Below are 27,368 nucleotides of genomic sequence, written 5' to 3'. Positions count from 1 at the left end.
ATTGTTACAGAAGGGTGTGAAATTTGAGTGGACAGAAGTGTGTCAGAAAGCGTTTGACAAACTGAAAGAAGTGTTAATATCAAGACCGGTTCTTGTGCTTCCAGATCTTGAAAAGGAATTTATTCTACCATGTGATGCATCAAATCAAGCATTAGGGTGCGTTCTTAGCCAGGAAATTGATGGGAAAGAACATCCAGTAGTGCATCTAGGCAGTTGTATGCAGCAGAGAGGAATTACTCAACAACAGAGAGGGAGATGGCTAGCATAATCTATGGAATCAAATATTTTAAATGTTATTTATATGGGAGAATATTTCGGGTAGTGACAGATCATGCTGCATTGAAGCGGTTGTTGGGGTTGAAGGATCCGTCCACTAGAGTCGCTAGATGGGCTGAGAGGCTTATGTAAAATGTATCAGACACAGCTGCAATTTAATGTGTACGATGGTCTTCCGTGCAGGGAAACGAATTTAGGACCAAGGGTAGCAGTGCCAGCAAAGCTGAGACATGAGGCTTTAAAGGAAGCACATGATCACGTGTTATCTGGTCATGGCGGGTGTTGAGTGACGAATAGGAGAGTGGTGGAGAGGTAGAAAAGTAGATGTGGAACAGTATGTCAAGAATTGTATACTACGTGCGCAGAGAGCAGATTTGAGTCGGAAACAGATACAGCTACAACGATTGCTGGATGCGACATGTTCATTCTCTGTGTTTGGGGTTTGATGTCTTAGGACCTTTCAGGTGAACACCGTCGGGGAATAGATTCGTTCTGACAGTAATAGACCATTTTGGAGGTATGTGGAGATAGTGGCCATGCCAAATCAACAGGCAGCAATGGTCGCCCAAGTGTTAGTAAACAAATTGATTTTGAAGTTTGGTGTACCAGAGACAATAATTACTGACCAAGGGACCAACTTCATGTCGGATTTAATGAAGGAACTGTGTAAATTATTGAACGTAAGGAAATTGAGGACGAGAGCATTGCATCCACAGGCCAACGGAAGGACAGAACGGGTACACAGAACAATCGGGAAGCTGCTGAGTTTTTATGTGGATTTCCATCACAATCTATGGGATGAATATTTGAAGCATATTGTATGCGCATACAATGCAGAAGTCCATATAAATACCGGTTTGTCTCCGTATGAGGTAGTGTACAGGCGAAAAATGCCTTCACTGTCTGATTTAGTGATGCTACAGAAAGGAAGGATCGGTGAATTTGTACGTCAATTTGCAAGGACAATTCCGGATGTTTGGAAACGGATAAAAAAGGCAAATGCAAAGGCTTTGGAGAGGCAGGAAGACGCAGTAAGGTGGAGGGGAAGTTTACTGCAGTATAGAGTGGGCAATGGGTTATGCTGTCCAGCCCCTACACACAAAAAGCTGAACCAGTTTTCGATTTAGTCAACCCAGTCATTTCTCTTCACTTCAGTATTACTGTAGACAGCTTCCTACTCTGTCAAAAATTTCTGCTTCTTCATTCCTGTACAATAAGTCCGTAATAACCGAATAGTCTGAAAACAAGATGTAACTTGATAATTCAATCGCATTTCAAAACCACTTCCGTCTACGCGGCAGCCAAAATCGATTGCGGAATTGGAAAACTGGAAATTAGGGGCGGATTTCCAGACTCGAGTTTGAAGTGTTACATGACTGCCCAGAGGTGGTATTGGTAAAACGCTTAACGAAATCCGGTTTTGGGAGCCCCATGTAAATGGGGTGATGGAGGTTACAGTAAAACTGATCCGACATAGGGGAAGAACAGTTTAGGTTTCGGAGAAATGTAGGAACGTACATTGCAATACCGCATCTATGACTTATCTTTGAAGATGATAGGCTAAGGACAGACAAACCTACGTTTGTAACATTGGTAGACATAGTGAAAGCTTTTGACAATGTTTACTGGAAAACACTCTTTGAAACTCAGAAATTGACAGGGTAAAATACAGCAAGTAAAATGCTGTTAACAAGTTGTGCAGGAAACGTACTCAGTTATGAGTTGAGAGGCATGGAATGGTAGCAGTGGTTGAGAAGGGAGTGAGACAAGGCGCGCGGAGTGGCTGCGTGGTCAGAGGCGCCATGCCACGGATTGCGCGGCCCCTCCCACCAGAGGTTCGAATCCTCCCCCAGGCATGGGTGTGTGTGTTGTTCTTAGCATAAGTTAGTTTAAGTACTTTGTAAGTCCAGGGACCGACGACCTCAGCAGTTTGGTCCCTTAGTAATTCACACACTTTTGAACATTTGGAGTGAGGCAGGGTTGTAGTCTAACGCTGATGTTCTTCAGTCTATACATTGAAGCAGCAGTAAAGGAAAACAATAAATATTAGGAGTAGGAATTATAGTTCAGGGATAAGAAATGAAAACTTTGTAGTATGCCAGTGACATTGTATTTCTGTGAGAGACAGCGGAGCATTTAGAAGAATAGTTGAATGGAATGGACAGCGTCTTGAAAGGAGGATACAAGCTGAACATCAACAAAAGCATGACAATGATAATGGGATATGGTCGAATTAGATCAGGTGATCCTGAGGGATTTAGATCCAGAAACGAAACACTTAAAATAATTGAAGAGTTTTGCTATTTGTGCAGTAAAATAATTTGTGATGGCCAAAGGAGAGAGAATATAAAATGTACACTGGCAATGGCAAGCAAAGCACTTCTGGAGGAGAGAAATTTGTTAACATTGAATGTGTTTCTCCCTTACCGTCTGCGCCCGTCCTGTCTGCCTCTCGCCCACCCTCACCTACCTCGGCCCCACCATTGACCGTCACCGCACCTGGATCCCTCATCTCCGCTCCATCCAATCCAAAGCCCACAATCGCCTCCGACTCCTCAAACTCCTCTCTGGCCAGACATGGGGGTTGCCCCCTCTACCATCCTCCACACCTACAAATCCTTAATCCGTCCCATCTGCTGTTATGCCAGTCCCGCCCAGGTGTCTGCCCCCTGCAAATTCTATAAGTCCCTCCAGATCCTTGAGCGTCATGTACTCCGCCTCGCCTTCCGTATACGCCTCCCGTCCCCCACGCGGATCCTCCATGATCTCATTCCTTTTCCCCATCTGCTCCTCTTCCTCGAACATATCCGCATCCTCTGCACCTCCCGCTGCCTTGATCCCCCTCACCCCCTGGTTGCTCCTCTCCTCTCCCACCCCCTGCCACGCCTTCACTGTTGTATCCCCCCTACCCTCCACCTCTACACCCTACATCTCCTTTCCCAAGGAGGCTTTCATCAACTCCCCCTCCCGGATGATGCCCTCTCTCCCTCCATTTATCCCTCCTATCAACTCTGATCCTCACTCCCCCTCCTTTCCTCTGTCCTTTTCCCGGGCTCCCTCTCCCCCCCTTCCATCCTCTTTTTTCCCCCCCTACGCTCTCTCTGCCCCCTTCCCTCCCCTGAGTCCTTATGCATTTCCCTCCTCTGCCTTTTCCTATTCCCTCTCGCGTCTGCACTGCCCCCCCCCCTTATGAGTCCTCTCCCTCCTTTGATTGCCCCTTTCGTTTTTCCTCTCTTCCCTCCTTGTTCTCCCCCCCCCCCCCCATCTGCCCTCAGCTATGGTGTTTTATCTTTGTGCCGACATTTTAATACAGTGTTTACAGTGAGTGTTCAGTGTTGTGTCTTCTCTGAAGTGTTGTGAATGGCCATCATACTGTTGCTGGGTGTGATTTTTATATCTCTTGTGAACAGAAAGCAGACTGTCGCCATGTTTTTGAATTGTCTGTCTACTATGTTCCCTGTCTGCTTCCTGTGTATTTTATTAGCTTTGCCAACCCTTTGCTTTTTGTTTTAACTTTCCACAATTTTCCGCGGTTTACAATTTCAGTCACCGATTTATCGCCTGCTTATATTGTTTCTTATCTTCTTTCTTACGTTTTAAACAGAGCAGCGTACTAAGCTGCTGCCAGCCCGCCCCCTTCGGGGGGAATCGAAATACAATAAAGGAAAAAAAATTAATTAGATGTAGTAGTAGTAGTAGTACTAGCAAATGCACAAGTTGCATTTCTATCAGTTGTCTTTAGCCAGAAATACCCAAACAACAGCAAATTAAGACATAGAGACTATTAGTTGAATCAAATAATGCTCAGATGTACTGGAATCGATGAACAATTGTTTCACTTAACTGGTCACAAAGAGATCTACACAAGTATGAAAACTTATCTGGGAAATAGAGACACTGTGGCAGCAGAAGTGAAGAGGCATATAAAGTTTCCACTTTAACACAATAAGTACCGAGTCACATAGCAAGGCCGGATGAAATTTGTGGATGAAGTTCTGTTCCCATCGTAAGTATAGCACTTAAAGACACTGTCAACTTGAATTAGAATCACAAAATTATTCAACTATATGTTATATACAACGCTGTTGAATGCAATTCGACATAAAGTACAAGATGTACAGCTTTGCTTCAATCAACGGTATGTTATATACAACGCTGTTGAATGCAATACGACATAACGTACAAGGTGTACAGCTTTGCTTCCGCCATTTGAACTTAATTCAGAGTTAACACCATCTAAACTCTCACTTGCCGCCATTTTTAATGAACATTCAATCTGTTTCGCCACCACTGTTAACAGATGTTGATATTAAACTCTGCCAATCCTATAGGTTGCAAAGCTTAGTGTTCAAAATTCGTTTATTCTCTTTCCTCGAGGCAGCCGTGTTGTCAGAACAGTGAGTTGAGATGCTCTTCGCTTTGCGGCGCTGCAGTTGTGGTGTGCCATCTATCGGCGACGACGAGCAACAGTGCGTTCGTTCAGCATCTCTCATTTCCAATTTAGAACTTTGACAGGAAACTCTTAGAGGTAATAAACAACTGCTTCGCGAACCAAATGTTTACTAATAGCTTTTTTACTAATAAAATTGTTGTACCTGCCCCTGTCTGTATAATGTTAGTGGCGAGAATTTTTCATACCCAGGTATAAGTTTGGTAATGTATTCTACATATCTGGTCAACGCAGATGTTGGTGCATAGATCAGCAAATTTTCTACCATTAAATTTTTGAAAGGTGTGGTTGACGAAATCACACTATACGTTGTATCTGAAATGTTTGTCACATGATTTCAGCAAGCTCCTCTGTGTTATTACCGTAGTTTATACCAAACTAGCAGCATCTGAAAGTCTTCTTATTTGATTTCAGCTTGCTCATCTGTATTATTCCCGTAGTTTATACCATAATAGCAGCTCGCTGTACGCATCTCAACGTAGCTATGAGACCAACCTTCGGGTGCTGAATAGCTCTCGCAGTTAACGTTCACCGGCATGTCTCATACATAACTCGCAATCGTACCGTCTAAGGCGGACTGTGCGGCTGGTCCCGGCGGAGGCTCGAGTCCCGACTCGGGCATGGGTGCGTGTGCTTGTCCTTAGGATAATTTAGGTTAAGTAGGGTGGAAACTTAGGGACTGACGACCTTAGCAGTTAAGTCCCATAAGATTTCACACACATTTGGAAATCGTAGTGCTTCCTTTTTCGCACAAATCGGAGGCTCAGTATACTCGATTTGTGTTGGAAACACTGCCGAGTAAGCCAGATTATTTTCACTCTCCTAATTATATCAGTTCTTGCCCATCCAGTCGATAATCATTAAAGAATTCCCACAAATGAACAAAATTCATCCTTAGGTTAAATGAGTTTTATTTGTTTGTTTGCTTGTGCATAACTGTAGAGTTGCTCTATTTGAATCTTAATCACATTTTGATGTGTAATTGATTTGGGAAACAGTTCTAAGAATGAACATCCTTTAATTGGTCTTATGATAAGTTAATCTTCCGAATTTGGTACGTTGCGCGACTAAGGCTGGAGAAGACGGCACGAGGTATAATGGCGGAAAAAACAATTGGCCGGCTGCACGTAGTGCACCGGAGAGACGCGAGAGGGCAGGAGCTGCTGGCCGCAGTACCAACTGCCGCAGACAGATGGCAGGTCGAGTCGCTGCCGTCACTCAGTGCAAAGTATGGATGGCCGTATTTACATCACCGCAGGTTACAGTAGACTGTAATTCGTGACACGTTCGTTTAAAATAGGAAATATTGGGTATTTTCGTCTTGAAAAAACCAGCAATGCTGTGCTTTTAGTTGTACTTACGAAGAGAAGAAGAGAGGGATGCATCAAGAAGAATAATACGGCTGATGAACATCTGCAGAGCAAACTGGCAGAATACAAAAGCAACTGCGTTGTGTAAAGTAAGTGCAATTTTCACGCATTAACGTGGATTAGAAAATGTAGGATTCCGCAACGAGTATATCACGTAGCAGAGACCTGCAGTAGTTTAACTTATTGAAGTTCTTGACGTAACTAGTAGTGGATTGTTGAGGTTAAATTCAGACGTGCAGTATCGGTGCTTGCATAAGTGTACAGTTGTTGGAAACAGAAAAATGCCATAACTGAGCCCCAAGACAAGTCACGTTTCAATTAGTGGTGTGCAAATCCTGAAGCATGGTTTTCTAATTTTTTTTTTTTTTTTTCTCCCCCCTTGTGTTTAATTTATCGACACGGGACGTGACGAATGAAAACGAAACAAGACAAACGCAAAACGAAAGCAAACGGAATGAGGATATCATAATTGATTTCTTAATTTCTCGTTATTTTACAACTGTTTGTGTAAGATGTTACTGCAGTAAACGATCTCAAGTGCAACTACAGCTTCAGCATGTGTGTAAAATATTGTGATACGTTAAACCGAACGGAAATTACGTACCAAGGAATGAATGTTACTAAAGAGGAGATGCTAAGTTTTTAAATTAAAAATTAAATTGCTTTCAAGCAATTCTGTAAGTGGAATGCCATAGATAAGGTATTATTGTGTATTACTCGAACGTGTGTGTTGTCATTATCAGTAATATTTCTAAACTTTTGTTGTTTTGCAGATGAACGTCTTTTTCATTTTTAAATATAATTGTAATAGACAGTTACGAATTTTTTGCACCTTTAATACACAGTATACGTAATGAGATCAGCCAACTATAATTTGAGTCGCATTATTCCAGAGGCATTTAAAACTGCGGAACGGATTTGTGATACCCCAACCTCTGCTGCCCCAACCTCTTTTTGTCAATGTGAACCGCTATGTAAGGGTTTTGTCGTGTGACGTCATGACGGCGCGGAGTTTGGTTTGAGTGTGGCTGTCTCCAGTTCTGTTTTGTCTTATTTTATTTACTTTTCTGATCTGTTCATTCTATCTCCTGAGATGTTTTTTTTTAAATTTAAAAACACTTATTACTTATTTTAATTATCTGTTTCCTCCAATTTTTGTTTTAGTTTATTATATTTATCTTTCTGATCTGTTCGTTGTATCCCGTGAGATTTTTTTAAAAAAAAGACAAAAAAACACTAATCAGCTACTGAAGCATCTTTATTTTCTATGGGTTGCAGGGGTTACGACCCCTGGGGAGGTGGGTGGGTATTCATGCATGGCTGTCTTCACTTACACGTTGTAGCTATGCAAGGCGTCTAAATTTGTTTATATTTCGTTTGCCCCCCCACCCAAATCACCCCATTTCCCGTGCTTGTCCCGTTAGTGTGATTAGGGAATTGGGGTGTTTTTTGGGTGGAGGCAAACTAAATATAAACAAATTTAGACACCTACCCCCATACAAAATCACACAAAACGCCGAAAAAAACAGACATCACAAAACTCCCCAAATACCACTAGACACAAAATCATATGGAATCGGACACTTCCCTTGACGTATATAGCTCAACAGCAGCTCCCGATCCCATAAATTAGGATCAGACACTTCCCTTGGCCTATATAGCTCAAAAACATCTGCCGATACCAATACCAACATACACAGCCACACATTAGGATCGAACACTTCCATTGACCTGTGCACTGTTAATTTTATCCGTCATATCCATTCCTGAACAAAAACAACAACCGATTAATTTTACTAAAATTACCACAGGACGTACAGCGAACAACACTAAATTAGCCTTCGCGTAAAATCGTTAACTGACTGAAACAAATTCCACTACAAACACAGCAGACACTCGAACAATTCTGGATAATGAGCAAAAGCGAACTGAGCCCATTACACCACACAAACGAAAACCCTGAACATACCACCAGAGAGCACAACAAACCACAACACGACGACATCTACAAACACGCCACACTCACAAACCAAATTCCACGCCGTCATGACGTCACACACGACAACACCCTTATGTCACGGGTCAAAGCCGATGCGTGGGATCGGACGCTTCTGTCGACCCGATGCTCGTCTATTTTCACTTCCTACGCGTCACCCTATTCAGATGCAGGCTGTAATTAGTGTATCCACTTCTGCCAATTGGAGCGACAGTAACGTCACACATTGGTCCAGTCGACAGCAGTTCACTCAGCACCCCGATGACACAGCTGACAGCTGCGTTTACTCACGGCTGGCTGTGGCACTGCAAAACCTTCACATTAGAGTGCGCTGTTACTGCTTGTATTTCTTCCACATCAGCTTCCGTACTCTGCTGTAACTTGTTACAACTACTTAAGTTAACCAAGTCCAAAAATCATTCTAGACTCTCTGATCCTCTCTCGGTGGCTTTGTGCATTTGTGACTTCTGTATAAGCTTTGTTATTTGAAGGAATGTAACAGCTGTTGAAGTTTTTTGAGGCATAGTAGATGTATGTGAATTTAGCGGCCCCAAAGGCTGCAGTTGGACTCCTGACTCATGATCAGAAAAGGAAAATAAGACACAAACTGGGCAAGAACAAACACATGGTTGGAATTCCAAGAGGGTCAGCCAGCTTGCAGGTTTTCTTGCCTGTGATCAGTCTGACAGCTTTTCGTAGCGTCATTACTGCTGCACGGATATTGTTGTGGTCGTGACCTTCGAGACTGGTTTCGTACGTATCTCCAATCCAGTCTCTCGTGTACAAGCCTCTTCATGTCTGAATAACTACTGCAAACTACATACATGTCAACCTACCTACTGCATTTGAGGCTTTGTCTCTCTCTCCAAAATTTTTACTGCCGACACTTCCCTCCGTTATCCAATTAACTGTTACTTTATGTCTCATGATATTTCCTGTTACCCTGATTGTACTTTTTAGACAGGTGGTGCCATAAATTTTTCTCCTCCGAAATTATATCCCTCTTTATCGATTATGACCTCCTCCATTATTTTCACGGGAGAATTTTATTTCCGGGTCTGCAAGTGATAAACTAATTGTTACAGTGTAGAAGTGGCACATCAATACCTCATTGTTTTATTTCATTTGTTGCGAATAGTTTTGGGATCCGCCACACTATTGAACTGGAATGAGACATGTTGCTGGTCAGAGTTGGCAGATCTTCATGAACATCGAGCTGGTAATATAAAACAATATTGTATGTGTGGGATTTTGTTCAAAAGCAAATACCTCTTCGCTGATGATTGTCTACCCACTAATCTTCAGCATTCTTCTGCAGCACTACATTTAAACAGCTACTATTCAACTCTTGTCTAAGCTGTTTATTGTCCATGTTTCACTTCCATATCTCGCTATAGTCCAGACAAATATTTCAGTTGTCAGTTGGATTTATTTGTATTAATACGAGGTGTGTCTTGTGTTAGGATTCTAGGGTAACTTGAGTAACTCCATGTGAAGAAACAAATCACTATTTAGAACTCGTCCATGTGGAGGTCACTGACTAAAACCTGAACATAAATCCAAATGTGCAAATAAAATAACTAATTTATTGTAAATCTACAACACCCACAACTCCTTTCGTCATCCCACAGCCTGAAAATCGCAGCATTCTGGTATGTTGTCTGCAGGAACAGCAATCCAATTACAACACTCTGAAGATATATGTAAACAAGAAATTGAAATAATAAATCACCAGTGCAGTAGAGTCCCTGAAAAACTCAATGATTGCAAAAGAATCACAGCACAAAAACATACATAAAATAAGATCTCCCATGCAGCACCATGTCAGACTGCCAACGTCTTAATAGGAAAAGACATAAACATATCATTCACCACGCACAACAATATTGGGCAGAAAATCGGGCATCCTTCAAACACTGCAGACCCAGAAATACCGAAGAAAACAAACTGACTCTATCGCAATTAACAACATATACAACAACATCCGTCATCTTCGTTATACTCTCTCTCTCTCTCTCTCTCTCTCTCTCTCTCTCTCATATACCACCTAATATTTACGGCGAATTTAGTAATTTGCACGTTTCATTGATATTTTCTAAATGAGTATTTGACTCATTAGGTCCAGTTAAAATGACAGAACAGTTTGGCCCCCACCACAACCTAGTTGGTTATAACATGCAACAGATGGTAACCTGACAAACGTTTAGCTCTGGCATAACCAAAATTCCGCTCTTCTTCTGTCACTCCTTTCATCCTCCATCTCTGGATCCCCAAACCAATTTGTTACTTATGTAAAATTTTAGCAATTTAACCATCACACATTGTGCTTTCGAGGCTGAGTGGAAGCATCGGCACCTGGTTTGATCCCTGGCATAAGGGTGTGGCTGTGTGCAGGGTCATTACGACGCGGTGTTTGTGTCGGTTGTGTCTGTCGGTGTCGTCTTGTTGCGTTTGACGGTGGGTGTGGTGGAAGGTGTGTGAAGTCGTTGCCAGTGTTTGTAGTTCACGATGTAAGGTTTGGAAGATTTTTCAGTGTGTTATCAATTAATTTTTTTTGTTTGTGTGTTTGGCATTTACGTTAGGTGTTTTTGGTTTGCCGTTTGTGGTGCGGTAAGATGTTTAAGTTATTGTGTGGCTTTTGTTATTAGGTATGGACATGATGTGTGTGTGCGTGCATGTTGTAAGTAATTTTTTTTATTTTATTGTCTGCTTTTTATGAGTTGTGATGTTTTGTATATTCGTAGTGTGTTGAATGTGTTTTAATTTATGTAGAGATTTTGATACTTAGATTTTTGAGGTATTGTGGTTTTGGTTTTGGTTTTAGTTTTTGTAGTTGTAGGCGTTGGTTTTTTGGTATCAATAGTTGTGGTTGATGTAAGGGAAATGATTGATTCCAATTTTTGTAGTTTTAGCTGTAGATGTTGGGGTTTTGGTTTCATCAACTGCGGTTGATGATACTGCCACCACCACCACCACCACCACCACTTCTGTACTACCATCTCACAAAAAATCTGGCCAGTCCGAAGACTGTGAGATATGGTGTGCACAGAATTATCATGGTCTGATTTTATATCCTCTCTACTTTGATCATCATTATTCCGCTGCCCAAACAGCAAAACTCCTCTACTCCTTTAAGTGTGTCATCTAATCTAATTACCTCAGCATCACCTGATTTAATTCCACTACATTCCATTTTCCTCGTTGTGCTTTTGTTGATGTTCATCTCATATCCTCGTTTCAAGACACAGTCCATTCCCTTCAACTGTTCTTACAAGTTCTTTGAGTCTTTGCCAAAATTGCAATGTCATCGGCAAACCTCAAGTTTTTTATTTCTTTTCACTGGATTTTAATGTCTTCTCCAAATTTTTCTTTTGTTTCCTTTACTGCTTGCACAATGTACAGATTGAATTACATTGAAGATCAGCTACAACACTGTCACACTTCCTTCCCAATCACTGCTTCCCATTTGTGCCCCTTGACTCTTGTAACTGCCATCCTGTTTAAGTAAAATTTGTAAATAGCCTTATGCTTCCTGTATCTTATGCCTGCCACCTTCAGAATATGAAGGAACATGTTCCAGTCAACATTGTTAAAAGCTTCCTCTTAGTCTACAGTTGCTATAAACGTAGGTTTGCTTTTTCTTAACCTAGCTTCTAAGATAAGTCGTAGGATCAGTAATGGCTTGCATGTTCCTACATTTCTACAGAATCCAAACTGATTTTCTCTGAGGTCATCGTCTTCAGTTTTTCCCTACGTCTGTTTTGCAACAGTGTCTTATTAAACTGATAGTTTGATATTTTCACACCTGTGAGCACCTGCTTTCTTTGGAATTTGGATTATTATTTTCTCCTTGATGTCTGAGGGTATTTCAGGTGTGTCATATATCTTGCCCACGAGGTGAGAGTTTTGTCATGGCTGGCTCTCCCAAGGCCGTCAGTAGTTCTAATGGAATTTTGTCTACTCCCGGGACCATGTTTGGACTTGCGTCTTTCAGTGCTATGTCGACCTCTTCACACAGTATCGTATCTGCCTTCTCATCTTCATCTATGCCCTTTTCCTTTTCCATAATACTGCCCTAAAGTACATCGCCCTTGTACAGACCCTCTATACTCCTTCCACCTTCCCCTTCTTTGCTTAGAACTGATTTTCCATCTGAGCTCCTGACATTCATACAAGTGGTTCCATTTTCTCCAAAAGCCTCTTTAATTTTCCCGTAGGTGACATCCATCTTATCCCCATTGATTTATGCTTCTACGGCCTTACAGTTGTCATCTAGCCATTCTTGCTTAGCAATGTTGCACTTCCTGTTGATCTCATTTTTGAAATGTTTGTGTTCCTTTTTAGCTGCTCCATTTGCTGAATTTTTATATTTTCTCCTTTCATCAGTTAAATTCAATATTTCTTGTGTTACCCCAAGATTTCTACTAGCCCTCATCTTTCAGCCTACTTGATTCTCTGCTTGCTACGCTATTTCATCTCTCAGAGCCACCCATTCTTCATCTCCTGTATTCCTTTCTTGTGTTCTTGTCAATTGTTCTCTAATGCTGTCTCTCAAAGTCTCTACAAAGTATGGTTCTTTCAGTGTATCCAGGTCCCACTTCCTTAAATTCCTACCTTTTGCAGTTTCTGTAGTTTTAACCTATAGTTCATAACCATTAAATTGTGGTCAGAGTCCACATCTGCCCCTGGAAATGTCGTACAATTTAAATCCTGGTTCCCAAATCTGTCTTACCGTTACATAATCAATCTGAAACCTTCCAGTGTCACCAACTCTCTTCAACATGTACAACCTTCTTCCATGATTAAACCAAGTGTTGGCAATGGCTAAGTAATGCTCTGTACCAAACTCTACCAGGTGGCTTCCTCTTTCATTTCTTACACCCAGTCAGAATCCACCTACTACATTTCCTTCGCTTCCTTTGCCTTCTACCATATTCCAGTCCCTATGGACTATAAAATTTTGGTCTCCCTTATCTCTCTGAGCGATTTCTTCAATCGCTTCATCTGCAGAGCTAGTTGGCATATAAACTTGTACTACTGTGATAGGCCTTCACTATACTGTTTGTAGTAGCTTATCCACGTTCCAATTTTTTTATTCATTATTAAACCTACTGCTGCATTACCCCTATTTGATTTTGTATTTATAACCCTGTATTCACATCAGCAGAAGACCTGTTTCTTCTGCCACCGAACTTCACTAATTTCCACTATATGTAACTTCAACCCATCCATTTCCCTTTTCAAATTTTCTAACGTACCTGCCCAATTCAGGGATCTGACATTCAACGCTCCGAAATGTAGAACCCCAGTTTTGTTTCTCCTGATACTGACACCTTCCTGAGTAGTCCCTGTCCGGAGATCCAAATGAGGAAATATTTTGCATCTATAATATTTTATCCAAGAGGACACCATCATTATTTAACTGTACAGTAAAGCTGGATGCCCTCAGGAAAACTTACAGCTGTAGTTACCCTTTGCTTTCAGCTGTTTGCAGTACAAGCACAGCAAAGCCATTTAGCTTGATGTCACAAGGCTGGTTCAGTCAGTCATCCAGACTGTTGCCCCTGCAACTACTGAAAAACCTGCTGCCCCTCTTCACGAACCACACGTTTGTCTGTTGTCTCAACAGATACCCTCCCATTGTGGTTGCACCTACGGTACGGCCATCTGTATCGCTGAGCCACTCGAGCCTTCCCGCTGACGGCAAGGTCCGTGGTTCGTGGGGGAGCGAGTACAGAGCTACACAATTACAGTCACTGACAGTAGTCATTTCGAACACAGTCAAGTGTTGTGAAAACGTACACATTCAGTTCTCTCAGGAAGTAATGAGGATTTAGTTTCTTTCCAGGATAGAAATTAATATTTCTTTAAATAGCATGCGCACACACGTGTAAAATACACCAAATTTATTGATGTGCTACAGTGTTCTTACTCTGTGCCTTTTAATTGCTTTCAAAAAATGTTGTCAGATATTTTATGAAACTGCCCACAACACCACCTTTATCGTTTTGTTTCAGGGTAACATCAAGTAATTGCACTGCACTAACATAGCCGACTTCAGTCTTGTTCTATTTTGTTGATGTCGAAGACCAGGGTGTAGCATGCCCTCCCGGTTCCACGTGGTTTGTGGTGACAATAGCTTTTCCACTGTTCAGTCTGATTCATCCAGAAGCAACAATGAAGTCTCTATTGATGGATTAAAAGCTCAGATTAGCGAAAGATGGTGAAGGAAATAAGGCCATGCACTTTGAAAGGAACTATGCCAGCATTTTGCTGAAGTGATTTAGGGGAATGATAAATCAGGATGGCTGGACGTGGCTCTGAATCGTTGCCTTCTGAATAAGATTCCAGTGTTCCATCCACTGCTCCTCCCCATTCGGTACGATTTAGACATAGTAGCCTGTTCGGTGTTCTGGGTGATGTAGACAAAAAATTAATTACCTAGTATCTCCATGTCAATAAATGCACACATGAAATTCTAATAGCTATCATTCTATAACTCTGAGCGGCAGCAGTACTAGCAGATGGAAAAATTGCATTTCTATAAATTATATGTAGTCTGAAATATCCAAACAGCAATAAACAAAGAGGTGGAGAAGATTAATTGAATCGCGTAATCTTTACATTCCTACTGCTGGTGATTATTAAAATCACTGCTCAGTCTTACTGCTATGAGTTACAGGTTGTTTCACTTAATAGGTCAAAAGATAGCTATGAAAATATGGAAACTTATCTGAGAAATAAAGATACTGTGGCACCAGAAGTGAAGAGGCATATGAAGTTTTCACTGTGACACAATAAATGCTGAGTCACATAGCAAGGTTGGATGACATTTCTGGATGAAGTGCTGTTCCCATCTTCACTACTTTTACGGACACTTCCCTCTCGAATTAAGATCACGAAATATCTCAGTTATGTGTTACAAGCCTACTGTATACACACAGTCACCAACGGCTGGGTGCCAGAATGCATATCGACATATACTACATGCGAGACACTTATTTCGGAATGCCAGAAAGAATCCGCAATCTAAATGGTACATAAATGACTGAAGAGTACATGCATGCAGTTAACTTGTACAAAATGTAGGGGCAAAAACCGTTTTAGTAAGTTGCAAATAGTAACTGATAAACTGGGATTACGTTCAATAGAGTTAATGAAGTTGCCTTGCTATTTAGAGTTACCTGACGCTCTTATAGAAATTCATGTTTTGATGGTAGCATACAGCTGGCGCAAACAATTGAAAATGAGTAGCACCCCCCTGCAGGGGGTCCACAACTCTTTTGTGGATACGTGCGTGGAGAGCACGGGGCCCCGAGCTATTGCGGCCTTCTTTCTCCAGGGCTGCATTTCCTTCCCCTTCCCCTCCTTACTCCTTTCCCCTCGCCCTCTCCTCTCCCTCTATTGGTGTCCTTGCTTATGTTGGCCCCCGCTATCCTCCTGGTTCTGTTGGTTTTACACTCCGGCTTTGTTGCGTAATCATCTCCTCCTTTTGGCATTCCTTGCTCCCCCTCTGGGGTTTGACCTCCATTACAAAATTTCTCTTCCGTAGTGTGAGCCATTTGGGGAAGAGCACCTTACCTAGTGTCTCCGACGTGCGCCCTCCTAGTACATTCCACCTTTTCTTTCACGTCGTTGTCCGATGCTAGGGTGCATAGCCAGCACGGTAGCCAGCCCGTGTGGTGGGGTCGCTATGTACCCTTTTGGTTGCGCCCCCTGAACACACAGGGATCACACTTCTGATACCTGAGCTGTGACCTCCTCATGCATGCCTTGGAGTGGTTGCTCGTCGTCCCGGAGCATCGGAACTCCCGGCAATGGCCGCCGTGCCAGACGGCCCTTGCTGTGGCTGGGTGGCGCCCGTGGGGAGAGCCCCTGATCGGAGTGGGTGGTATCAGGGCGGACGCTATGCAGATGAAACGCATAAGGGTCCAAACCTCTGGCCGCTCTTCTGCGGCCGTCTCTCTGCGTGGAACTGACTCTTAGAGTGCTGCTTCTCCTGCCCCTTCGGCCCTCCCTTCCGTGGCTACCCCCTGGGAAGAGGGTCAGGCCCATCGGCTCGGGGCGAAACCTTTCCCCCGTTATCTAGTTTGCACAAGGACTGATGGGGGTACTTTCACCAGTGTAAAACCTTTATTCTTTGTGGAACACATTGAAGACAAGTTTGGCGAAGTGCACTCCCTGAGCGAGATGCGGTCGGGTTCGTTGCTCGTCAAAACTGCTTCAGCTGCCCAGTCTGCGGCCCTTCGTGCCTGTACCCATCTTGGCACAATTCCTGTGTCCATTACCCCCCACCAGTCTCTAAATATGGTACAAGGTGTGATTTTTCACAGGGACCTCATCCTTCAAACTGACGAGGAACTTCGGGACAATCTCGGACGGCGGGGTGTTCACTTTGTTCGGCGTGTCCAGAAGGGTCCTAAAGACAATCGCATTGCTACTTGTGCCTTTATCCTGCTCTTTGAAGGGGATACCCTCCCTGAGAAAGTTAAGATTACGGTTGATCGATGTGATGTGAAGCCGTGCATCCCACCTCCTATGAGGTGTTTTAAGTGCTTGCGTTTTGGACACATGTCTTCCCGCTGTTCACAGGCCCCTCTCTGTGGTGACTGTGGACATCCACTCCGGGAGGGGAGTCCCTGTGTTCCCCCTCCTGTGTGTGTAAATTGTCACGGTAGTCATTCTCCACGTTCACCAGATTGCCCAGTATATAAGAAGGAAAAGAAGATACAGGAGTATAAGTCCCTCGATCGTTTAACCTACAGAGAGGCCCGTAAGAAATATACACATCTTCACCCTGTGTCCATGACATCTAGTTACGCTTTAGTTACATCTTCACCCCTTCCTCCCCCTTCCTTACCCCCATCCCGGACCCCTCTCCTCCCCCCTCCCCTGCGGCTCCCACACCTTCTCCTCTGGGCGCTGCTCCCCCTCCCCAGCCGGATAAGTGTCCCGCTCCTTCGGCGTCTGCCGGTCGAGGGCGCCTCTCCCGGGATGCCCCTTCCCGGCACCTTCCAGGCCAAAGGTCTGCTGCCGCGTGACGACCGCGAGAGCCGCAGTCTGTCGGCCCCCAGGTCGCCCAGTCTCTTTCTGTTCCTGATCTTGCTGCAGCTGGCTCCTTTATGCCACACAGCCCCCCTCGATCCCAGCCTGAAAAGAAGAAGAAACATAAGTCCCGGGACAAAGAGCCTCTGGTGTCACCAGAGGTCCCTCCCCCGACTTCACAACCGGATTCTGACCTGTCTTTCACGGGTGTCACCCCCTCCTTGGCGGTGACGGGTTGGGACCCGGCGGTATGACTGGCTTTAGCGTGTTCAGTCCCCATTTAAATCATCGTTCTGTGGTTCTGCAATGGAATTCTAATGGATACTATCGTCACCTTCCGGAATTGAAATCCCTCCTTTCGTCTTACTCTGCAGCTTGTGTGGTTCTCCAGGAATCTCATTTTACTGATTCTCACTCACCGACCCTCCGTGGGTTCCGTGTTTTCTGTCGAAATCAGGTCGGACCCCTGCAGGCTTCTGGTGGCGTTTGTATGTCGGTCCGAACAGACATTGCTAGCACGTGGATTCCTCTTCAAACTACATTGGAAGTGGTTGCTGTTAGGGTCCACCTAGACTCTGTGGTCACAGTTTCCAATCTTTATCTCCCTCCTGACAGGACTCTTACACCTGCTGCCTTAACTGCCCTTCTTCAGCAACTTCCTCCTCCCTTCCTCCTCCTTGGGGATTTTAATGCTCAACATCCTTTGTGGGGCAGTGCCTTTCCATCTAGACGAGGTCTTCTCATAGACCAATTTATTGCAGACCACGACCTGTGCCTTCTTAATGATGGCTCCCCTACTCATTTCAGTGCCAGCCACGGTACCTTTTCTGCCATTGATCTTTCTCTTTCTTCTCCCTCTCTCCACCCTTCGTTACGCTGGTCGCCACACGACGACCTTTGTGACAGTGACCATTTCCCGTCGATTATCTCGCTCCCTTCCCACTCCCCGATGGACAGGTTACCTCTTCGGTCTTTCCAACGCGCCGATTGGCCTCTATACACTGCACAGGTTGTGTTTTCTCCCTCTTTGTCGGGTTGTATTGATGACGTCCTACGTGACGTGTCTGACGCGATTGTTCGCGCTGCTAGCCTTGCTGTCCCGCGCTCATCTGGACCATTTCGTCGCCGGCAAGTCCCGTGGCGGAGTACGGCCATTGCCATTGCCATCCGTGATCGCCGTCGAGCTTTGCAACACCTTAAGAGGCACCCATCCGTAGCCAGCCTTACTACCTTTAAACGCCTCCGCGCTAAAACCCGTTATTTAATCAAACAGAGCAAGCGGATATGTTGGGAACGATTCGTTTCTTCCCTTGGTTCTACTGTCCCCCTGTCACGGGTATGGGCCACACTTCGCTGTCTCCAAGGTTGCCATCGGCACTCGACCCTCCCAGGCCTTCACCTCCCAGATGGCCTTTATAAGGACCCGTTAGTTCTTGCAGAACATCTTGCGACCCATTTTGCAGTGGCATCAGCGTCAGCCTCCTATCCGGCTGCTTTCCTTCACCAGAAACAGTGGGCTGAAGCTCGCACCTTATGTTTCACCCCTTGTGAGTCGGAATCTTACAACGAACCTTTTACGGAATGGGAATTTCTTTCTGCTCTATCTTCTTCTCATGATGCGGCCCCCGGCCCAGATTCCGTTCATAACCAACTGCTTCAACATCTCAGTGCTCCACAACGGCAACATCTTCTTCGGGTGTTTAACCGTATCTGGCTTCAGGGTGACTTTCCTTCTCAGTGGAGGGATAGCATTGTCGTTCCAGTCCTTAAGCCTGGTAAGAACCCCCTATCTGTTGACAGCTATCGGCCAATTAGTTTGACCGATGTTGTTTGTAAGTTACTCGAACGGATGGTAGCCCGTCGGCTCTATTGGGTCCTCGAATCTCGGGATCTATTGTCCCCTTACCAGTGTGGCTTTCGAGAGGGACGGTCTCCGATCGATCATTTACTTCGCTCGGAATCCGCAGTTCGGCAGGCTTTTTCCCAGCGCCGCCATTTGGATGCAGTGTTTTTTGACCTTCGCAAGGCCTATGACACGGCCTGGTGCCATCACATCTTACTTACCCTTCATCGGTGGCGTCTTCGGGGCCCACTCCCGATTTTTATCCGCCAGTTCCTGTTCCGTCGGTCGTTCAGAGTTCGAGTTGGTACTGCTTTTCGTTCTCCACAGACCCAGGAGACGGATATCCCACAGGGTTCTGTCTTGAGTGTCCTTCTTTTCCTCATTGCTATCGATGGACTTGTGGCCTCTGTCGGTCTCTTGGTCGCCCCTGCCCTGTATGTGGATGATTTCTGCATTTGGGTTAGTTCCTCCTCGATGGCATCTGCAGAACGGCAGCTCCAGGTAGCTATACGGCATGCCTCTCCGTGGACCCTCTCACATGGGTTCCAATTCTCTCCTCTAAAATCTCGGGTGGTCCACTTCTGTCGCCGTACTACGGTCCACCCTGATCCGGAGCTCTATCTCGATGCCCACCGATTGCCTGCGGTCCCACAGTTTCGTTTCCTGGGTCTTCTTTTTGACAACAAGCTCACTTGGCTGCCCCATATCAGACACCTGAAGGTAGGATGTTTCCGTAAACTCAATGTCCTTCGCTTCCTTGCCCACTCCTCTTGGGGTGCGGACCGTTCCCTCCTCCTCCGTCTTTATCGTGCTCTAGTTCTGTCTCTGTGGTTGTCAAGTTTATGGTTCAGCTGCTCCTTCCACACTGCCCGTGCTGGATCCAGTCCACCATCGTGGTATCCGTTTGGCCACCGGTGCCTTCCCTACTAGCCCTGTTGATAGTCTCCTGGTTGAAGCTGGGATCCCCCCCCTTTCTGTTCGGCGGTCCCAGCTTCTGGTGTCTTATGCACTCACTATCCGTTCCTCTCCCACTCATCCCTCCTATTCTATCCTGTTTCCAGACCATGGACGTCGTCCACCCGACTCCCGCCCTCGGGTGGGTTTACCGGCTGGGCTGCACCTTGCGTCTCTTCGCCGTGATTTTCAGCTTCCTTCTTTGTCCTGCCTTCCTCGCTCCCTCCCCTCCACCCCCCTTGGTTAGTTCCTCGGCCTCGAATTCGGATGGATCTCCGCCGAGGTCCGAAAGATTCCATCCCCCCTGGTGGTGTTCCGTTCCTTTTTCCGCTAAATTTTATGGGAGTTTTGGGATGCTGTTGTTTTTTACACTGATGGCTCTAAATCTGCTGATCATGTGGGATATGCCTTCACGTCCTCTGTCGGAACGGAAAATCATCTGCTACCACCTACATGTGGGGTGTTTACTGCGGAATTGATGGCAATTTCCCAGGCCCTTACCTTTATTAAACAGTCTCAACACAACTGCATTTTGTTATGCACGGACTCAATGAGTGGCCTTCTTGCTATTGACCGGTGTTTTCGCACCATCCCTCGGTCTCTGCCATCCGTGACCATCTCGCTGATATTCACCGTGCTGCTTGTTCCGTTGACTTCCTTTGGGTCCCTGGCCGTGTGGGTATCCCGGGTAATGAGCTCGCTGATCGTTTGGCTGGGACAGCAATCACTTAGCCCCCGTTTTCTGTAACCCCTCTTGCAGTGGATTTACGGCTTCATATCAAATCCCACTTCACACAGTCATGGGCCAATTCTTGGGAGGCTACTCCCCTGTCTAATAAACTTCGTGCGAATAAGGTGACACCAGGCCCGTGGCGTTCTTCCTTCCGCCTCTCCTGAAAGGACTTGACCACACTGTGTCGTCTCCGCATTGTCCATAGCAGGCTGACCCGTGGTTTTCTTTTGCGTGATGAGCCACCCCCACTTTGTGGTTGTGGAGCCTTCCAGTCGGTAGCCCACATTTTGGTTGAATGCCCCCTTCTTTTGGCTCTGCGTGCTAAGTACAGACTCCCCCACGCTTTACCTTTGATGCTGGCTGACGATTCCCAGATGGTCTCTCTGGTTCTCGGTTTCCTCTGGGAAAGTGGTTTTTATTCTCAGTTTTAAGGTTTTTAATCTCTTTCTGGTATTGGGGCAGGGTGGTGAGTGTTTGGGTGTCTCCCACTGCAAGCAGTGCTTGGAGATTCCCTGACCAAAATCCTCTTTTTTTCCCCTTTTCCTCTGTTTTTACCCTTTTTTTTAAGGCTTGGTTAGTCTGCTTTTCCCATACGTACTTTCTACATTCTAGCTGTTGTACCTTTTAAGCCACAGGTGGTCTTGCCTATGCTGCTTCAGCATAGTGTTGGGTTCGTTCTCTTGCTGACTTCCCTCATTTTGTTTTTACCATTGACAACATGACTGCCCCTTTATGTTTTTAGCCTTTTCCCTTTTATTGTTCTGACTTTCCTGAGATGTCACATTAGCGGACCACATTTGAAACAAGGGACTGATGACCTTGCTGTTTGGTCCCTTAAACCTCAAACAACCAACCAATGATTAGCACCTAACTGTGCAAGTTCGAGAATTTATTTCGAGGCTGCTGTAGGATATACGTGTGTTGTTTATAATGCAAAATGTGAACGTTGAATCCTTACAGAATCTGTCCCACCTACAAGTCTCATACCATCTTCCGACTTGTGAAACTTTGTCGATTCCACCTGCTCATATAGTTGAGGGTTTAAAACATACCTATTTGTTCTTCCACGAGGAAGTCGTTTTGCTAGAAAGTCCGAAGTTGGGAGCAAGGTGAGTTTAGGTGCACTCCACTTTGCTGCTCTGGATTTGTGGCATGTTTACAGAAGTAGTAAAGCTCTGTATAAAGGAAAGCACGGCCATCCTATATCCCTGCATTGGTTGCCGTTCGCATCTCGGGATTGGCAGAGACCGCATCACATGACATTAGAAACCATCGTTGGCCCGAGCATTGTGTGTGAAGCATGGGACTCGTTGTGTATTTTCGAAGTTTTAAGTAGAATAATGCCTCAGTGCTGTGCTTTCGGCTGTTTGTTTCGAGGCAAAAAGGGAGGAGAACTGTACAGGATTCCTTCGGAAGGGAGAGATGCAACAAGGAGGAGAATATAGCTGATGAAACTCAGCAGAATCTGATGAAAATCAGCAGAACCAACTGGCAACCCACAAGAGACTCTAGCTGGTGTGCAGTAAGCACAGTTTGTATTGATCAGCACAAATCATCTTAGGGCTTAAGACTCACTGTGTAATAAACTTGCTGTTTTTTGACTTACTTCGTGATCAGATTTGGTGCATCGTTATACGTGGTTAGCCTAAAGTCGCCAAGATTGTTTTTAAAAGGTACGTCGATTTCAAGCCAATTTTTACCAAAAGTAGTGAAAATGGTTCGTTTCTAGTAGATCTGTAATGTACAGACTGCTGTAAGGGCGTATTTTTTGCAGCACAAAAGACAAAATAGCAAAACATTGTTTTTTGCTGCATATTCAGTGTGTAGGCCCAACTGTGGAAGATGGAAAATGCAACATTTGAATGTTTTAGAGTACGTTGTTGCATCCTCCGAAAATTAAGCTACTATGGCTAACTGTTCTTTAAAGACGAATTAACAATGTATCATTTCCAGTAAGTTTTATGAAAATAATTGGTGTGATAGTGATGTTCTTTTCCAAATTGCCTATTATTTGCTTTTAACAGTGTAAGCCTACCCTTTTAACAATCATTGAAATAAATGAAAAGAAAAGCATAGCTGAATTGCAACGTCAATCTTAACAGTACAGGATATTTTAATTACTGCTTTTAATACAGCTTCTTGTACAATCGGCAGGCTCAGATGGCAATACTAGGTAGGCCTACAATATGCCCATCGTACAATACTTGTTGTTAAACAGCAAACGTAAACCTACACAGGAAATATGAATCTTATGAAAAATAAACTTGAATGAATATACAATACATTACCTGAAAGATGTTAGTTCTCTCATGTAAAATGAAATTTTTTTTTCAATTAGTTTGCAGGTAGAAGCTGAGAGACTGATCAATGTTGCAGTGTTTCTGTATAGCTACCGTACCTAATTCATGATCCTCTGAGCTTCTTGCACTTCGTGTAGTTATGAGGAATGTGTGCTCGGTTCTATTGATATTGCTGTTTCATATATTTTATATTATAAACTACTGCTATAATGAATAGTTTTGAAATTTTTATATCACAACGTTTGTATTTAAATTGGCTGATAGTACTGTTTCTGTTTACCAGACTCACTTCACTCCAGACCAGTTTGAAGCCAACAGAGCTGATGGAGTGGAAAAACTTAAACCAAATGCTGTGCCAACCATATTCTGTTACCGTAAGCCACCAATGGTACGTAAAGCTACTGCTGAGAGGAAATCTGTTGGCCTACTAGAGAAACGTACTGAGGATACAGGTAACTCGAAAATAACATTCAGTGCATCAATAGCTTTTTACACGTCATGCTGTCGCTTGCTGCTGAATTGTGATGACACTCTGAAAATCTTGTGTGACTGCTAGCAGTTCACATTAGTTATTTTAATCTGAAGGACACACAAAATTTCCCTTCACAGCATTATGCTTGCAGACACTAGGCTTACTTGTATTGTAGAACTTGTCATAGGAATGCTTTGTCAATTGAGTACAATAAGCATATACCTTTCTAAAAGTTGTAGTAAATATGTGGCCCAGAGTTTCATCTTCCGAAATTGTTTCATACTCTCATTTTAATCCTGAGTTGTGTACAGAAACAGATTCAAATATTTCATTCACAACAGCTGTATATTTTTCAAACTGGCATGTCCAGGGTCTGTTGATGGAGGGAACAAAATACTTTGCCACAAGGTAATTTAGTGAACAGGACCACATATCTTACGTACACAGTCCACTTGTATTGGTATCTGGTGAAAGAAATGGTAATGTCTTTCCTCATTCTTTTCTGCTATATCGTTCTACTGCTTGCCACTGGATACGGTATATACTGTATTTCTAATGTACAGTTAAACATTATACCTAAATGCGAAAATAGATGCTTTGATTTGTTACCACAGCTGGTTAAAGTTTACTTAAGTTTCCCCTTACCATTCATGTTTTTAAAACTTTGTAATCAGAGCTTTGCGTTTATTGGCAATATGTGCCACAACAGGTGCTAAGATATCTAATCTTGTGGTTAGGTTTGGACGGGATAATTTAATCATTTATTGCAAATAATGTTTACTTGCACTTAACTGTAATCCCCACTACAACCCACATCAGAAAGTACCACTGGTCCCACAGCTATTATAATTTTTATGTTCAAGCCTGACATGCTCTGTTGTGATTGAAGTGTTGTTGTGAATTCAGTATAATTGCTCATCTACAATTTCACTTTAATATATGGCATTAATTTTGCATTTCATAGTAGTAAGCGCACACCTGGAATAATACGACCCAGATTGTCATAATTTGCTTTTGTGCTTCGAAACTAACATTTTGTCACCTTATGTAGCTGTAAATCACATATGATAGCATACTGGGAAACAATCCCTGGCTACTTAAAAACATATTATAGTGTTAAATGCTTTTTATTTTTGAAGATTGTAATATTGCAGATCTGTGTTTCATAGGTTGGAGAGCCTTCAAATGTGACCAATGGCATCAGTCCTGCAGAGAACATGGACCCAATAGAAGATGAAGTCACCACCCTGAAGAACCGAGTAAAACAGCTTCATGCTGAAATTGAAGTTTTAAACTGAAAACTCAACCTCTCTTCTTTTGTGCCTTTTACTAAAGACAACCTCCTTGCCGGTGTGCACGGTTTATTTGGCGCAGATCAGTTTGCAATATTAACAAAGGGGAAACGCTGCAGGAAGGGCTGAAAATTAGACTAGCTTGTGGTGGTATAGGGTACAAAGTCCTGCTGGAAAATAAACTTCCATTTCCTTCAGACAGAACCGTGAGATGTTCGCTACAGAATGTAAAATTTAGGCCTGTTGTGCTGAGGGAGCTCATAAGTTCGCTGAAAGTCAAGCTTGGGCACATGTTATCAGGGGAGAAACATAGTGTTCTCGTGACGGATGAGTTTAGTGTCAATCCATCATTCGAATATGATTGAAGCAATGGCTGCATCATTGGTAATCATACCATACCTCCATCAAATCTTGCCCTTGCAACAACTACAGCTTCTCATGCATTAGTTTTTATGCTGGGTGGTACCACCTCAAGATGGAAAGAAATCATAGGTTACCATTACAGGGACTGGTGACCTCAGATGTTAGGTCCAATAGTGCTTAGAGCCATTTTACCATTACACATGGCCATCTTTTTTCCAGTTCTCATGTCAAAGACATCATTATAAACATTATTAGAGAATCTCGGGCATTCGTACAATGTTCACTGCATCGTGTCAGATACGGCAGGGCACAATCGAGCTGAATGGCGAGAATTTGGAATTGTTGTCGAAAGGTTTTCAGAATTAGTTTCTGCCAGTATCCTTGTGATAATAATAGGAAACTAATTTTCCTCACAGATTCACCACACATTTTGAAAAGTATGAGGATTCAGTTAGTCAATGGGCAATCAGTCTTCCTTTCACAAAATGTTGTCGCGGAACGTGATCTGCCTTGTAATGAGGTACATATAAATCGTGTATAACAGTGGCTTGAGGTAGACAGTGGTTTAAGTCTTAAACTGGTACCAGAACTGTGTGAGGGGTGTCTGAGGCCAAACAATTACGAGAAAATGAAAGTTGGCTCGGCTACTGCCCTAATTAACAGCGAGACTGCAGCAGCCAGTGAGTATGCTGTCTAGACAGAGAAACCGCAGCAAAATACTTTAACCACAGCACGATTTCTAAAGCACGTTCGTGAGTGGTCTTTCCTCATGACATCCAGAGCTCCAGTTATGGCTCTGAGTTGTTCTGATGAACAAACATACAGTGAGGCTCTCTGCCATCTTTAGGACACTGTGATTATTTGACAACTTGGAAATTGGCCTGAACAGTGCCTGGAAACCAATTCAGTCTGGCATAGTTTTGATAACTGCCAGTATTTTGGAATTTTAGGACACATTCCTGAATGAGAATAAATTTAAATTTTTGCTGTCGAGTAGATTTACAAAAGATCCTTAGAAAATCTGTTTTCAGTGGTCAGGTTCAAAAGTCCCATACCAGCACCACAAGAGTAGAAATTGGCACTGAGGGTTATTGCTCTTTCTCTGATCTTTATTACTGTCACAGATAATAATGAAAATAAAATTAATGGGGGAATCGCTAAGTGAAGATGAGGATAAGTGTTCCGAGGAAGTTGATGGCCCCCTTCGTAATGCTGTGTGTGATGGTGAGCACCAGTCTCTCTACTATTTATGTGGTCACACTGTTAGGCAAGTTATGAAGCGTCACGAACTTTGTAAATTTTTCGAGGGGAGCCCAATAGCGTCTAGAGAAAATGTCTGTATGTCTGTGAACGTGCTTTTACAACTAAAATCCTTTAGAGACCTCACTTATTGAGCCAGCAAGTGAGGTTTTGTTTGTATTTCAAAAGGCGGAGGTGTAGTTGAGAAGCAAACAAAAAGATGTTACTCTCAGGTGAATTGTTGCTCTCTGATGTAGCCACTTCTGTGGTTGCGTCAGTGGAGGAGAAAGTAGTTTTCCCAGCCTGCCACAGTGTACAGGAGAAAATAATTCACAGCTTCCTAGCAACAAGAATTCATCTGCTTCTAAGGGAGGGAAATAAGATATAAGGTTTAGTGACACAAGGCAGTAGAAGCAGGCCATGACAAAGTTATTGCAGAAACTGTGGCTTCCGAAATCACTTTTTACTAAATGATTTGAAAAATTGACATACATTAGCATGTTGAGACATAAAATCTGTGTTAACGATTTTTCTTCAAATGTTCTCATTTTTCTTTTACGTACAGTTATTTTTATATTTTTGTTTTACGTTTCTTTCTCAGAGTGTGGAGTGCTTTTATTATCTCGTGTAATATTTGCTACATTTTGCAAGTAGAGTATACCCCTGTCAAGGGTTCAGAATGATGAATATATAAATAAAAACTTCATCTTTCAACCTGTGTACATATTTGACTTTTGTGATTTCCCATCACTTTTGTTTTTCTTGTAATTCATTTGCTTTCCTTAGTTTTTGTTTCTCTGAATTTCAGTAGCCTTTTATACGTACGGTGTATCTACATCAATTAATACAGAAGGAAGTCTGTAAAGTTTCCCTCCCTTCTCAGCTCAAAAAGTACAGCCAAAGCCACAGCACGTAACATAACTGAAAATGAAACTTTCGAAACTACAATACTTCTGCTGCATATGCAAACTAAGTTGACCGTATGTGGGAAATGACTCTGACTCTACGTTTGCAGCCATTGCACTGTGTCAGCTT

General features: G+C 43.5%; 1 protein-coding gene across 2 annotated transcripts; it reads left to right on the top strand.

Moving 5' to 3' along the window:
- Positions 1–5,959: 5,959 nt before the first annotated feature.
- Positions 5,960–27,059, top strand: LOC126427119 (THAP domain-containing protein 1-like). 2 transcript variants are annotated; one of them, XR_007576534.1, is made up of 3 exons: positions 5,960–6,185; positions 23,251–23,419; positions 24,609–27,059. XR_007576534.1 is itself a non-coding variant. In XM_050089344.1 (3 exons), the coding sequence occupies exons 1-3, from the start codon at positions 6,132–6,134 to the stop codon at positions 24,735–24,737; spliced, it is 288 nt and encodes a 95-aa protein (XP_049945301.1). In that variant the 5' UTR covers positions 5,960–6,131; the 3' UTR covers positions 24,738–27,059. The 2 variants fall into 2 exon arrangements, 1 of the variants encoding a protein (XP_049945301.1); XM_050089344.1 differs by having other exon boundaries at positions 23,251–23,355.
- Positions 27,060–27,368: the final 309 nt, after the last annotated feature.

Source organism: Schistocerca serialis, chromosome 11, assembly GCF_023864345.2.
Source record: "Schistocerca serialis cubense isolate TAMUIC-IGC-003099 chromosome 11, iqSchSeri2.2, whole genome shotgun sequence".
Classification (NCBI taxonomy): domain Eukaryota; kingdom Metazoa; phylum Arthropoda; class Insecta; order Orthoptera; family Acrididae; genus Schistocerca; species Schistocerca serialis.
The sequence above is the reverse complement of the archived record's forward strand: the minus strand, read 5'-3'. Positions and strand labels throughout refer to the sequence as shown.

What these genes read in the sequence shown, in the direction of transcription:
- LOC126427119 (XM_050089344.1), top strand. Translation starts at nt 6,132, where the DNA reads ATGAACATCTGCAGAGCAAACTGGCAGAATACAAAAGCAACTGCGTTG. An exon ending in AAGCAACTGCGTTGTGTAAA is followed by an intron (nt 6,186 to 23,250) that starts GTAAGTGCAATT and finishes TCTGTTTACCAG; the next exon opens with ACTCACTTCACTCCAGACCA. An exon ending in GTTACCGTAAGCCACCAATG is followed by an intron (nt 23,356 to 24,608) that starts GTACGTAAAGCT and finishes TGTGTTTCATAG; the next exon opens with GTTGGAGAGCCTTCAAATGT.